This window comes from Schistocerca nitens, chromosome 2 (assembly GCF_023898315.1).
Source record: "Schistocerca nitens isolate TAMUIC-IGC-003100 chromosome 2, iqSchNite1.1, whole genome shotgun sequence".
NCBI classification, from domain to species: Eukaryota; Metazoa; Arthropoda; class Insecta; order Orthoptera; family Acrididae; genus Schistocerca; species Schistocerca nitens.
In genome coordinates, this window is record NC_064615.1 from 468,340,175 (window position 1) to 468,354,730 (window position 14,556).

At 41.6% G+C, this 14,556-nt stretch overlaps 1 protein-coding gene across 29 annotated transcripts in view; it reads right to left on the reverse strand.

Annotated features, from left to right (window-relative positions):
* Positions 1-14,556, reverse strand: part of LOC126236381 (uncharacterized) — a 345,701-nt gene that overhangs the window by 47,317 nt on the left and 283,828 nt on the right. For all 29 annotated transcript variants that reach the window (XM_049945667.1, XM_049945658.1, XM_049945648.1 and 26 more), the window contains 2 exons: positions 12,347-14,480; positions 12,112-12,239 (listed from right to left, as the gene is read on the reverse strand). In XM_049945667.1, the coding sequence (XP_049801624.1) occupies positions 12,112-12,239; positions 12,347-14,480 (2,262 nt within the window). The remainder of the gene's footprint in view (positions 1-12,111; positions 12,240-12,346; positions 14,481-14,556) is intronic.

A 14,556-nucleotide genomic window follows, 5' to 3' on the forward strand; every position in this document is an offset into this window, starting at 1 on the left:
CAAATGGTTAACAAGCCGTGTGAAAATAAATCGTTAATTTTACAGTGCCTGCCCGTAATCCTCACCATTACCGCTCTCCCCATGTGTGCCCTGGCCATGGTATTTTGCATGGACTCTAGCTGCCTGGTATCATCCTTGCATTAAGTGCATGATAATCACCATGCAAGTACCACACACTGCACTTCTTAGTTACTATATAGAGATGATGAATACAGGTTGGTAGGAGGGTGAATAATACCTTCCCTGAGCATCAAATTAAATTTTGCCCTTGTGATAGTGAGACAAATAGGAGCTAAATGCCTAGCATGACATGAAATTGGGAGTGGGTGGGGGGTGCATCAGTTGTTTTGTTATAATGTATGGTACTGTGATATACTTGGCTTGGGGCATCTAATGGTCAAGTAACTAGGTGTATTTACTTCCTGTCTCCTGCATGAGCTTTGCCCTATGTATTGCTGAACTGTGTCAGAATCCACTAGTATAAAAGTCAAGTGATGTTGTTGACAAGCCCCACATTTGTCACATTAGGTAGAAACTGATAATATATCAGGAAGTGTAGTCCAATTATTGGCTCAGTGAAATCAGCAACCATAAAATTCCAAATGAAGGCATGTAGCAACTGCAGGAGCAGGTTGATATGTTGCATATCATGCATTGATGTTGATGAATTGTTTGTGGCAGAAAAGCAATAAAGTTCATTGCTGGCAATTATGCATGTGAGTTCAAGTGTAAATGCACAAATCTGAACCAGTATTCAAAAGAAATTTGTAGTCTGTCTTTCAATCACTAATGTAAAGGCACTGAGATATCATCCAGCAACCTGATTTGCCTATGTCCGACTGCTGCCATCGTTTGGGAAGGTGCAATGTCATGTACATCTGCACGCCTGATCTCCAAACTTCAGGTGATACCAGCATACTGTAGGGGACTACTCTGCACCATTCAGGACCAAATTCATTGTGGAATGACTTTGGGATCTTTTGTGGTAACACCTTCTATCATGGCAGAGTTGCAATGAGACAACATTTTACTCACCTGTCTAGCCAGAGCATTGACCTTGTATGACAGGCAATCATAAAATGAGCACGACACTGCCGATGACAGAGCATTGTTGCATGGTGCCACTACTGCATTGACTTATGGCAGCATTATTGTCTTTTGAATCCTGTCAGCCCGATATGTGATGGCATCTGATGGCATTTCCATTTGAGACACTCTTATAGCTTTAACATGTGCCGCAAGACAGCTACTCCAAAGCATACATAGCAATATGCTGAGTACAGTTCCTGCATGAACTTTACTGTGTAGATGTCTCAGGTATTGCAACGGCTTCCTGTCTCTGATGTCTTGCCGTGTAAGAACTTAAAGCATGTGTTCTTCTTGTGACGTGGGTACCTGGCAAATCAACTCTGTCGTGAAATTGTCATACAAATCTTGTGCAGGAGGTGTTATAATTATAGCTTTGACTCCAGCCCTGTAACGTTCAACAAGCTGACTGAGCACTAGAACAAATTTGATTGAATCAGTAGTTATTCCTGCATAATGGAAACTTGTTTCTACCTGTTCAAATCAGTGTGCTGGATTGCGAGGGCAGAGTGGTGACATTTTCATGGCCGCTGAGTCTTGTCTTTTCATAGCTCGAAAAAATTCTTTGGTCACTCTTGAGGGTTTGTACTGCTTCTTCTGGTATTTGTAACCTGATCCCATCAGAGCCATCAAGAGTCTATTTCTCACATTATGCCGATGCAACATAGGACTTTATGTGAGTCTTTATAAACACTTAATGCAGTGCTGTAGTTGGGGGGGAGGAATCTACTCAATGAGTATGCATTTTAGCTGTCTTTTTGAAACCTTTTAGTAATAGAATGCTGTGATTTATTTCTCTCCACTTTAATGATTGGGTATGATTTAAGGGTAGCAAATAAATAGCAAAAATATTACACAAACTATACATACTACCTTCAGAAACAGCAATGACTGTCTTCTAGGTTTCTCTTTATGATACAGAATGATTCAGCTAAACTTGCCTCTTATATTCTTGGAACCATTTGAGAATTTGTAATTACGTTTTCATGCAGATGAAGTGTGTGAAAAATGAATAGACTGTCACAATATAAGCTTTCGACCAATGAGGCCTTTGTTCAAAATAGATGACACACACACACACACACACACACACACACACACACACACACGCGCACGAACGCAAATGCAACTCACAAACACGACTGACGACTGCAGCCTCTGACAGCTGAAACCACACTGCGAGCAACTGTAGCAGTGCATGATGGGAGTGGCAACTGGATGGGGGTAAGGAGGAGGTTGGGGTGGGGAGGGGCAGGGATAGTGTGGTGGTAGGGGTGGGGGACAGTGAAGTGCTGCTGGGGAGTGCACAAGGGCAAGGTGGAAAGAGAGTAGGACAGCTAGTTGCAGTAGGGAGGTAGATGGAGGGCAGGGGAGAGGTGCAGGGGGGGGGGGGGGGAGCGGTAAAGGAGAGACTAGGTGCTATGGGGAATGAGGGCTGTGTAGTGCTGGAATGGGAACAGGGAAGGGGCTGGGATGGATGGGTGTGAAAAATGACTAATGACGATTGAGGCCAAAAGGGTTACGTGAACGTAAGATATATTGCAGGGAGAGTTCCCACCTGCACAATTCAGAAAAGCTGGTGTTGGTGTGAAGGACCCATATGGCACAGGCTCTGAAGCAGTCTCTGAAATGAAGGATGTACTGCTCAGCAACAGGGTGGTACACTTGTTTCTTGGCCACAGTTTGTCAGTGGTCATTCTTGTGGACAGACAGGTTGTTGGTTGTCATGCCCACATAGAATGCAGCATAGTGGTTGCAGCTTAGCTTGTAGATTACATGACTGGTTTCACAGGTAGCCCTGTCTTTGATGTGATAGGTGATGTTTGTGACTGGACTGGAATACGTGGTGGTGGTGGTGGTGGTGGTGGTGGTGGTGGTGGTAGGATGAATGGGACAGGTCTTGCATCTAGGTCTATTGGAGGGATATGAGCCATGAGGTAAGGGGTTGGAAGCAGGGCTTGTGTAGGATGGACGAGTATATTGTGTATGTTTGGTGAATTGCGGAATACCACTGTCAGAAGAGTGGGAAGGTTGTCGGCAGGGCATTTCTCATTTGAGGGCACAATGAGAGGTAGGCGAAACCCTGGTGGAGAATGTAATTCAGTTGATCCAGTCCTAGGTGGTGCAGAGTTACAAGGGGAATGCTCCTCTGTGGCCCGACAGCAAGACTTTGGGATGTTTTATGAGACTGGAAAGATAAGGCACGGGAGATTTATTTTTGTACATGGTTGGGAGGATAATTACAGTCAATGAAGGCCTCAGTGAGACCCTCGGTATATTTCGAGACAGACCCCATTTCAGAAATCCAGCAGGATCTCCAGTCTCTCCTCAAATTCTCTGGCCCATCCCAGAACTTCTCCTCAGAGTCCATCACTCTGCTCACCCCTACCATTCCCCACACTCCTACCTTCTACGTGCTTCTTGAAGTCCATAAACCCAACTGCCCTGGATGCCCCATTGTGGCCAGTTACTGTGCTCTCACTGAGAGAATCTCTGCTGTCATAAACCAACAACTTCAGCCTATGACCCAGAACCTACTCTCCATGTAAAAGATACCAACCATTCTCTCCACCGACTCTCCACAGTTCCTGTCTCTTTACTGACAAGGTGCTCGTCACTATTGACGCCACCTCGAACACTACCTTTCCCAGTGACCAAAGGATTCCAAACCAACAATCTCCTTCCTAGTCTCCATGATCAATTATATCCTCATCCACAATTATTTCTCCTTTGAAGGCATTACCTACAAACAAATCTGGGGTATGGCTATGGACAATCTGGATCGAGGGTGAGAACACCCTATCCACATTCCTCCAGAACCTCAACAACTTATCCCGCAATTGCTTCACCTGTTCCTACTCAACCCAACAAACCACCTTCCTAGAGGATTACCAAAGATGGATACATCAGTACCTCTGTCCATATCAAACCTACAAAACATCTGCAGTACCTCCACATCATCAACAGCTGCCACCTGTTTCATAAGAAGTAGTCCCTTCCATATGGCGTAGCCACCCTTGGTCGTCGTAACAGCAGTGACGAGCAGTCCCACTTGAAACATACAGACTGGCTCACTGAGGCCTTCATAGACCGTAATTATTCTCCCATCCTTATACAAAAACAAATCTCCCACACCTTATCTTTCCAGTCTCTCACAACCTCCCAAAGTCTCGCTGTCGGGCCACAGAGGACCTTTTGCCTCTTAACTCAGTACCACCCAGGACTGGAGCAACTGAATTACATTCTCCGCCAGGGTTTCGAGTACATCTTTGTGCCCTGAAATAAGAAATTTCCTCCTTACTATCCTTCCCACCCTTCCCACAGTGGTATTCCACCATCCACCGAAACTACACAATATAACCCCTTACTCATGGCTCATATCCCTGTAATAGACCTAGATACAAGACCTGTCCCATACGTCCTCCCAGCACCACCTACTCCAATCCAGTCACAAGCATCACCTATGCCATCAAAGGCAGGGCTACCTATGAAATCAGTCACGTAATCTACACGCTAACCTGCAACCACTGTGCTGCATTCTATGTGGGCATGAAAACTAACATGCTATCTGTCCACAAGAATGGCCACCAACAAACTATGGCCAGGAAACAAATGGACCACCCAGTTGCTGAGCACGCTGCGCAACACAACAGCCTTCATTTCAATGACTGCTTCACAGTCTGTGCCACATGTCCTACATTCCTGTAAACCTTCTGGCCTCGATCTTCGTTAGTCATTTTTCACACCCATCCAGCCCCTTCCCTGTTCCCATTCCAGCAATACACAGCTCTCATTCCACCATCGCACCCAGTCTTTTTACTTCTCTCCTATTCTGCTACTCCCCCCCCCCCCACCACCACCACTCCACTGTCCTCCATCTAACCTCCCAACTGCACCTATCCTACGCTCTCTCCACCTCATCCTTGCACGCTCCCCAGCAGCACTTCACTGTCCCCCACACCTACCATGCTACCCCTTCGCCTCTCCACCCCAGCCTCCTCCTTATCCCCACCTAGTTGCCACTCCCATCATGCAGTGCTGCTGCTATTCACAGTGTGCCTTCAGCAGTCAGAGGCTGCAGTTGTGTGTGTGTGTGTGTGTGTGTGTGTGTGTGTGTGTGTGTGTGTGTCTTTTTTCAACAAAGGTCTTGTTGGCTGAAAGTTTATACTGTGTAAGCCTTTTTGTTGTGCCTATCCTTTTCGTAATATTGTTACATTCCATCCTAGATTTTCCATTGTTTGAAACGAAATGTTTAGTAATAAGAGAGATGACTTGCTGAAAGGCAGAAGCGCTGCGTTGTTGACAGATACACAAAGAAAAGGTACTGAGCTTTGCTTTGTTAGCTTTCAGATGAAATTCCTTTCTCAAGCTATAGGAGAAACATGGGTGGGCGCACGCGCACGTTTTAAACAGCTTGAGAAAGGAATTTCTTAGTTAGCAAAGCAAAGCTCAAAGCTTTGTACCTTTTGTTTGTGTACCTGTTGACAGTGCAGCGCTTCTGCCTTTCTGTGAGTAATCTCCTTTATTCCTAAATAATTTGTTATTCCCAACGGGAACTTTCCATACTTTATGAATTGTGTGAAAGTTATTACAAAATGAAGGTATACTAATTACAGAGATATTAGTTACATGTATCAACTCACTTTCTCAAGTAGAACTATATAATATCTGCTACTAATATTGTAGTTCTAAAAGAGATGGATTCAATGTCGTCTCACTATTCAAAATCAGATTGCTTGTTTTGAAGTAATTACAAAATTTAGAACATAGGCTTTATCCATTTTCAACAGGCAGACAAAATATAGCTTTCATTATGTCTGTGACATTCATGTGTGCCGAGTGCCATGCAGTTTGAAAAAATAATTGCCTTTCACATACCAAGAGACACTAGATATGCTTCTTCTTCATAAAATGCAGAAGAAATGTTAAGAGAACAGTTGAGCTGCACACACAAAGATACCTGAACAGATGGTGTCCAACAAGAATGGTAATTCAGTGAATGCGCAAAAAACTTATTTGAACGGCACTGGAATACTATTTAGGGAATAAGGAGCATACCTGAAAAAATGGAGTGAATGAAACAGATGTTTTGACACCTTTCTCTTATAAACCACATATTAGTTCCAGAGAGAGAGACTTCCTCTGGAATAAATCACTCCAGCATTGTTCAGATTTTGTACACAAACAGCTTCCATTTGTATCGTGTCGCTTTAGCAGCAGATTAACAAGCAGAATTACAGAAGATGTGTGGAATTCTATCACTCAATTTTGATGTGACATCAGGACAATAAATTCTTTCTTTAAAGACTTCTCTTTCTGATAAAGCTACCTCTACAAATCATGGGAAGCTAAATATGAGAACTGTACATTACTAGACCACTGAGAATCTGTACTGACCAAAACAAATCAAAAATCAGAGGCCGTGTGATGTGAATGTTTGGTGCTGGATTATTGGAGATTACATGACTGGTCCTCTCTTCATTGAAGAACTCTGACTGGTAAAAGACACGCACAAGTTCTTATTAAAGTATTACCAGCTCTCCTAGAGGAAGTACCACTTGGAATATGTAGATATATTTGATACTAGCATGATGAGTATCCAGATTATTACTCATTTGTGGCAAGGAAAGAGTTCCCCCAATTCTTTCCCAGTCACTGGATAGGTTGTGAAGGTGTTATCAGCTGACCTGCACATTCACCTGATTAGATGCCACTGGACTTTTTTTCTCTGGGACAAACTTGAAGATGAAGCTTATGCATGTTCTCTGATGGTCATGGAGTATTTAAAACATAACAGTGTTACAGCATGTGCAATGATATCAAAGGAATCTCTTGAGTCTGTCAAGATGTCCTCGCACTAATGACTGTAAATGTGTATTGTAGTACACTGTGTGCATTTCAAACATTCGAAGAAATAACTGACGTTTAAGAAAGTGTTTATGATAACACTTTCGTGATTTCCTTTTTGTTACTGTTGATGACATAATTTTGCAATGTAAGTGTCTATCTTGACTTTATATTCATGATGCGAAGTTATTATTTAACAATCTTTACACCTTGAATCCCTGTTCTACAAATCCATTCAATTTTTGAAATTTAGCTTTCTTTAATGGCTCTAACCGAAACAAGATAAGAACTGCCGACTAGTGAATCATCCTTTGATGTCATGTTATGTCATGTCATGTCATCTGCCTTCCAGTTGGTGTTTCAGATCAATAACACATAGCCAAATGTGTTTATTATCAATTTAAAATTAAACTTTCCTCCACTATTCCACTTTTCTAAGTAGACTGTCTTAGTTGTGTCCAGCTGGAGGGTACTATCAGCCAGTGACACAACAATTCTGTATAACTCCACGATTTTCCACATGATTATGACCTTAAATGGCTTAATGTTCAAAACAGATAAACCATAAATTCTAATACTGGAGTGTTAATGGGGTAAACTGCTGAATGTGGGTTCCTCCATGTACGATCTCTCATGTGGCTGCATGTGTGTTATACCACAATACTGTAATTTCTCTGAAACTACTAATCAGATTCTGAAGAGGGAAATCTTGTTAAATTTGTCAGTCTTAGAACAATGGTACTAGCAAAAAATATTTCCTGAGTTTCATTTAAAAACATGAAGTTGATACTGATGTCTCTGTAATTAATATAGTTATAAGAAGAGACTATACATCATGGACGAAACAGGTACTGAAATTGAGGATAGCAAAACAAAAGCAGAAACATTGAACTCACTTTTCAGATGTTACTTTAAAAATGAAAACCCAGGGGTGTTGTCTCAGTTTAATTCTCACACTACTGCAACGAGAAACTGCAAAGAGAAGTGATATAGAGAAACAGCTGAAATCATTAAAACTGAACAAAATTCCAGTGCCTGATGAAATCTCTATGAAATTCTATACTGAAAATGAAAGAATATAGAACTCTATGGCTATGGTGGTATCAACAAGCTGGAATCAGTCACCTCATACAAACACCTGGGTGCAAGACTTTGTAGGGATATGAAATGGGAGGATCTTACAAGCTCAGCCGTAGCTAAAGCAGAGGGGCAAACTTTGGTTTATTGGCAGAATAAACATGAAATTAAATCAGTCTACTAAAGAGACCACTTAGAAATTCACTCTAACTGTGTGGGGTCCAAGCCAAATATGACTAACATTGAGTGTATAAACAAGAGGGTAACACAGATGGTCACAGGTTGGTTTGACCCACAGCAGAATTTCATAGTGATGCCGTGTAGGCACTGAACTGACAAGCACTTTAAGATAAACACCAATTATAACACAAAAGGATTCTTACAAATGTGTGATTTTAGATGTTCCCAGTGTTACTCTTGCACTTCCACAACATGCAGCATAGGAAACATCATGTGAAACGAGTCTTACTCTTACTAGGGCTTTTCCACTGAAATTCAACATCTCCCAGAGATGAACACACTTAAGTGGCTCTGAGAAGATTGTGACACAGTCATCCTCCCAGCAAACAAAGGCACAGTCTTGATATCACATCAACTGTAAAAACAAAACAAAAATGTATGACCTGTTAGAGGTTGATGACTAAAGGAGAAGTGAAAATGATCCTACCAACTGAGGCAATTGAGCTTTTCCAAGTCAAGAAGACTGTGAAGAGACTTCATCCTCAAGCAACTGTGCACCCTGACTTTCCTGATTACCTGAAGTTCACAAGGAAGCAATGCCACTTGCCCAATTGTTAGCAACATCAGTGCACCAACAAATGAATTTTCAAAACACATGACAGTGATCCTCACCTGCTTTGTGGGCAAACAACAGCACCAAACATAGAATTCACTGCATTTCATCTAGCAGCTCCAGAACTTCCAACTGCTCATGGTGAACTTTAACATGGTATCTCTTTTTACAAGAGTACGTCTAAGAGACTCCCTAAGCCTCACAGAAGCAAAGTTCGGAACAGCACTAAGAAAGCTGTTTCAGTTCCATCGAATTACTTTCTATTCGGCAAATATTACTACTAACAAAGAGACAGAGTAGCAATGAGCTGCCCACTCTCATCTCTGGTGGCCAATACTTTTATGGAGGATTAAGGAGTAGTAGTCCTGGAGTCAGAAGTCTACAAAACCTCACGCTTTTTCGATGTGTAGATGATGTGTCCATAATTTGGCTGCACAGGCAACATCACCTACAACACTTCCCGCAACACCTGAATTCACAAGACCAGAACATCAGATTCATGTTGGAGACAGAACAAAATAATCAGCTTCCATTTCTGGAAGTGTTTGACAGGCGAAAACCAGATGGCACACTAGGACACAGTGTCTACCATAAACTGACACATATAGATTTGTAATTGCATGCCTCCAGCTTTCAAGTCTCCTCACAGTGAGGTGTCCTAAGCACACAAGTCCATGGAGCACACATCATATTGTACCATGACAGTCTAACAGCCAAATTGCAGCATCCACAAGCCATGTTCTGTATGAATGGTTACAGCAACCACCAAATACAATGGGCCTTAAGACCAAAGAACCCAAGAACACAGCCTGCTATGACTGAAGAGAGGCCTTTCGTGAAGATGATTACCCTAAACGTCAGGAACACACCACCAAAAAGCATAAGAATACTTCAGAGTAATAGTGTCAAGTGTGTCTTCTGCTCTCCACCCAAGAGAAAACCCTTGTTGGGATCAGTCATGGATGACATACAACTCTAGAAACCAGGAGTGTATCACATCCCTTGTCAGCACGGGAAAATGTATGTAGTTCATGCTATCTAAATGGTAAAGGAGAGATGCACTGAACATAAATGCACACAGACAATGAACAGCCCACACAGTTTGCTGTTGTAGACCTCTGCATTTCCCATGAACATACCATGAATTATGATGGCGCCAAGTTGTTGCAAAAATCCAACACTTTCTGGGATTGTATTCTAAAAGAAGCTGTAGAAATCCAACTACATGATGAACTAATAGATAGACAGTGGGTTTCAATTTTGCTGGGATCCAGTCTTCATCAAGGTCAAAGCACAGCAGCAGTCAATGTGGAAATCCACTCCCATCATGGCAATTGAAGAGGACATGGATGCATTGTTGCCCCACTGACAGAGACGTGCATCTGCCACTGGCTACAGCTTGACTGAGGACACTGGATTGAGCTGGAATGTCATGCTTCCCCCATCACTGCACCAGGTACTCCACAGGTACCCACAGCCTCCAGCTAGCTGGAGGCTGTGGGTGTGGGTATGGGGATATAAAGGCAGTGTCCAGCAGAAGACAGTCAGTTGTCAGGGATGCCTGAAGACAGCTTGCCAAAATATCCCATCTTCTGGATAAAAAAAACATTTCTTACAAAACTTGTAGAACAAGTATTAATTAAGGAACCTAGGAGTATGCTACAACACCCTACGTATCACTCACTTAATAACCTCAAAGGCAAAATTAGTAAACTATAGCATGCATAGAGGAATTTCAGAAATCGTTCTTCCCACACTCCTTATGCGAATAAGTACAATCCGCCATGCACTTTTCAGTGGTTTGCAGAATGCAGATGTTAATGATGAGGAGGACAATGTCTGATGCCAGTAATCTAGTGTTGCAGGTAGCAGTCAAGATGGTAAAGGATTATTATACTATATTTCAATTCTCATTGTGCTTCTCACTTGACTAACGGCAAGATTTACAAGATCCACCATTCTTTAAGTTAGTTGCAGACATTCATAAATGATCTGAAGAAAGCTCTCTAACCAAAACTTCTCTGGGAATGATGGATGAAATGATCACGACAACCTGTACAAGGTTCAATTTGAGGTAAAATGGTTGATAATGGACAATGAAACAAATATTCATGTGATAAAGTATAATGGTTAATGGTTATGCTCTCACTACTGAATTTCAAGTGAAATATTGATAACTTACGTGAAAGTGTAACAGAGATACACTAGAGCGCCAAAAAATACAAACTGAGATAATAGCTTACAATATTACCATAAGACTTTTAGCTATAGTTTCTGTGAAGTTATTCCTGGTTTTCTTATTGCATTTTATACCCTTGGAGGTGGACAATGTAGGGCACTGAGAACTCCAATCAATTCATTTCTCTAGCACAATGTTTGCCAACTGAGAATACTTGGGAAGGGACTGCCAGCTCCAGCATTCTCTTAGAACTGAGGAAAGCCTCCTGAACACTGGGAGATTGGGACTATTTTAATATTTTGCTGGGTGAATACACCCCAGCAAAAATTTGGAGGGCCCAGTGTTTGAAAGTGTAGTGTTTGCGACTATAAAGCGTAAAGAAAATGACTTGCCTGAGATGTACTAGAGTGTATCTGCGATCCCATTGTGAGGATACGAGATTTTCCCTGATTTTATATGTAATAATTATGAGAGATGTAGCATATAGATCGATGAGTATGATGAATTTTGCATTAGTGGGAAGAGGGGTAATACCGTTTTCTCAAGAATTACAGTTATCCCTAGTTGGGATCATAGTTTCTTTAGATTACACTTCGTTGTTGTTGTTGATGATGATGATGATGATGATGATGCTGAGGTTTGTTTATCTGAGGTATTCCTTTCAGGCTTCATGCAGGGCCGATGTTGGCTGAGCTGCCCTGACATTACCCACAAGTGAGCAAAGAGATGTCTGCACCATACACTGCTCGAAGGAATACTGATGACCCGTATATCCAATGGAGAAGAATGTCAGTGGCATTAAAGCTTCTTTGTATGTTAACAGCGTGCATGTAAAAGCCTACGAGAATGAGTGTTCATATAATGAGTGAAGATTAAATAGTGTTTTATCCACAAGTTGTTGAGTTGCTCCTTCAGAAGAGTTACTAATAATTACTGTAATGAGTAACTGAGGAGAATATGTCTGGAGTCTGTTGACTTTTACTGCACCAGAAGAGCTTGACATACCTGAACTCTTGCAGCACGCCTCAACATCCTAAAGTAGTTTTTTAAAGGGGGGTCAACACACTATAGAATACCAAACAGAGTAATCAGTATCACATACTAAATCAAATAACAGGAAAATACATACCGCTCTGGCATCTGATGCTGTTACATCACATACTGCATTTGCATCTTTAAATAAGGAACTATTTCTTCCTGAAATCTTAGAATAACTTTTTTCCTGTGAGGTTTCACTAGATGCAGTAGACCCATTCACTGTTGGCGCAAACACAACAATCATGATATGGTATTTACCGAGATAAGTTTATGTATACAGCATTTATGACAATATGATGCAATAAAAATATGGAAAGAATATCAACCTGTGGAGGAATGTCCCAACTGTAGATGTGAATTATATGTTGCTGTTTGGAGAAGTAGAGCTTTGTTTTTGCTCACTTTCATGTTGTTTGACTGGAGGATGCTCTGTACAGCTTCAGCAGATTGCTTGACCTTGCCAAGTACTCTCCTTTTGGAAAGATGTCCTTGGTTTTCACATGCTACACAAGGCGCTGACAAAAATTGGCACCTGGATTTGAGAGACTTATGTTGTGACTGATAGTCTTCCTTTGAGAGTTTTCGTTTTCTAGACAAACGTCTGCTATCTGACAAAGGATCTGGTGCCATTTTGACTTCATTCAGTGATGAAGATGTCCCTTGTGTGAGCACAGATGCAGAATGTCTTTTGCTTGCTGAGTACAGCTGATGTAGTGCTTGCGTGCTTATTGGAAAATCACAACTTTCTGATATGATCGCAGGTAGAGAAAGCTTGCCGTTTACTGAAACTTTTTCTTCTGGGAACCCTTTAAAGTTTTTCAAATTTAAGGTACCTCCTGCGAGTTCTTGATTCTTTTTTGATTCAGTATGCCTTTCAGTGTTATTTTTTGGCATTAAACAACTACTGTCAGCTACATGATCATAAGACAATTCTTTGCCCTTGCTTAAATGGACATCCTCACTAGATTTTGTTAGCAAAGAATTTGTACTGCTGAAAGTTGACTGATCTTTTATCTCTTGAAATTTATTCAGATGATTTTGTCCTCTAGACATATTCACTGATAAAGATTGCTTATTTGAAGATGTGGGTCGTTCCTCTGATGATACCTGACTTCTATGTGAATGTATTTTCTTCCTAAATGCATCTTCTGGGTCTGAATGCTGGAGTCTTGCAGAAATGTCATCTGTTATTAAATACTTGTCCTCGAGTGATGACTGCTCACCTGACAACTGGTTAGTCCTAAAATCCTCAGTATTTTTTAATCGGTTAATTCGCACTGAGAGCTTGCTTCCAAATGCTGGCTGTTCTTGTGCAAGTTCACAGAATTTATTCAATTGAGTGAATGATTTCTGATTTTGAATAACTGAATCACTTCTTAAGGTCGTCACATGCTCTTTTGGTGCCTCTTTCTTTTTACTTGTTCTTTTGTTTCTTTTAGATGTGTTTAGACACATTGATTGATTCCTTGTGTGCTCTTTGAACCCTTGAGGTGGTTGTTCTCTACCACCTGAGTTTTCCTGGACTCCCGACAAACTATGCATTATTTTGGTTCCTATTACCTCAGCCCCAGATTCTTGTTGTGCCGTATTCAATACCGATCTACTTCTAGACAATGAACGCCGCGTTCTGTACGTTAACTGTTCTTCTGCCACATTCTGAGTTTTACTCGAGAGTGTCTGGTTCACATGGCTCCTTCCCTGAATGGCACGTTCACTTTCAAGTACAGAGTGTTCCTTTTGGAATTTGTGACTACTACTGCAGTGTATACATCTTGCAGCCATTCTTACTGACAATGATTCTGAATTGCTGGCAGTCATCTGCAGTGTTGATTTATCTCTACTGCTAGTTGAAGCTTTGTGCCTTCCAGATATGCTAGCAGGCTTCGACCATCTCCTTCTGGTTGATCTGGACTGCCTTCCCACTCTACTGTTCGATGATGGTTCACTTACTGGTTCCATTCTTTTGAATAGTAAATGTTCTTTTGATGGATGTCGACTCTCATGTGATCTTTTATGTTTCCTGTATGTGTCACAAGACTTCGAACGTCTTTTTCTCCACGTCACACGTTGAGTATCTCTGATCGGTAGCACGCTTCTGCTTCTCAATTTTCTGCAGGATTCCTCTGGTGACGGACTTCTTTTCCATCGACTCACTCTATCTGCAGGGGACTGGCTTCTCAACCTGGCAGGGCGGCCTCTGCAGGGTAAGTCCCTTGTCCACTGATGACGCCTGTGAGAAGGTTGGTTTGAATCCAACTGAGAGTAACTACCCAGCTGCCCCAGGTGGGAAATGTTTCTCCTCTTAATGCGTGGAGACAATGGCGCTGTTTCAGTAGGGACTTCATCACTAACATCATAATTCACTGATTCTACAGACTTGTATTGCTCAGGTCTCGCATTTATGTGTGTGTCATCCCCATCTTTCCTTGCAATTGATGTTCCACATGACTTCTTTCTTTTCTGTAAAAAAGTAAAAAATATAAAATTACTGTAATAACAGTACTAATGAAAAGTAAATACCAATCTTATTAAAAAA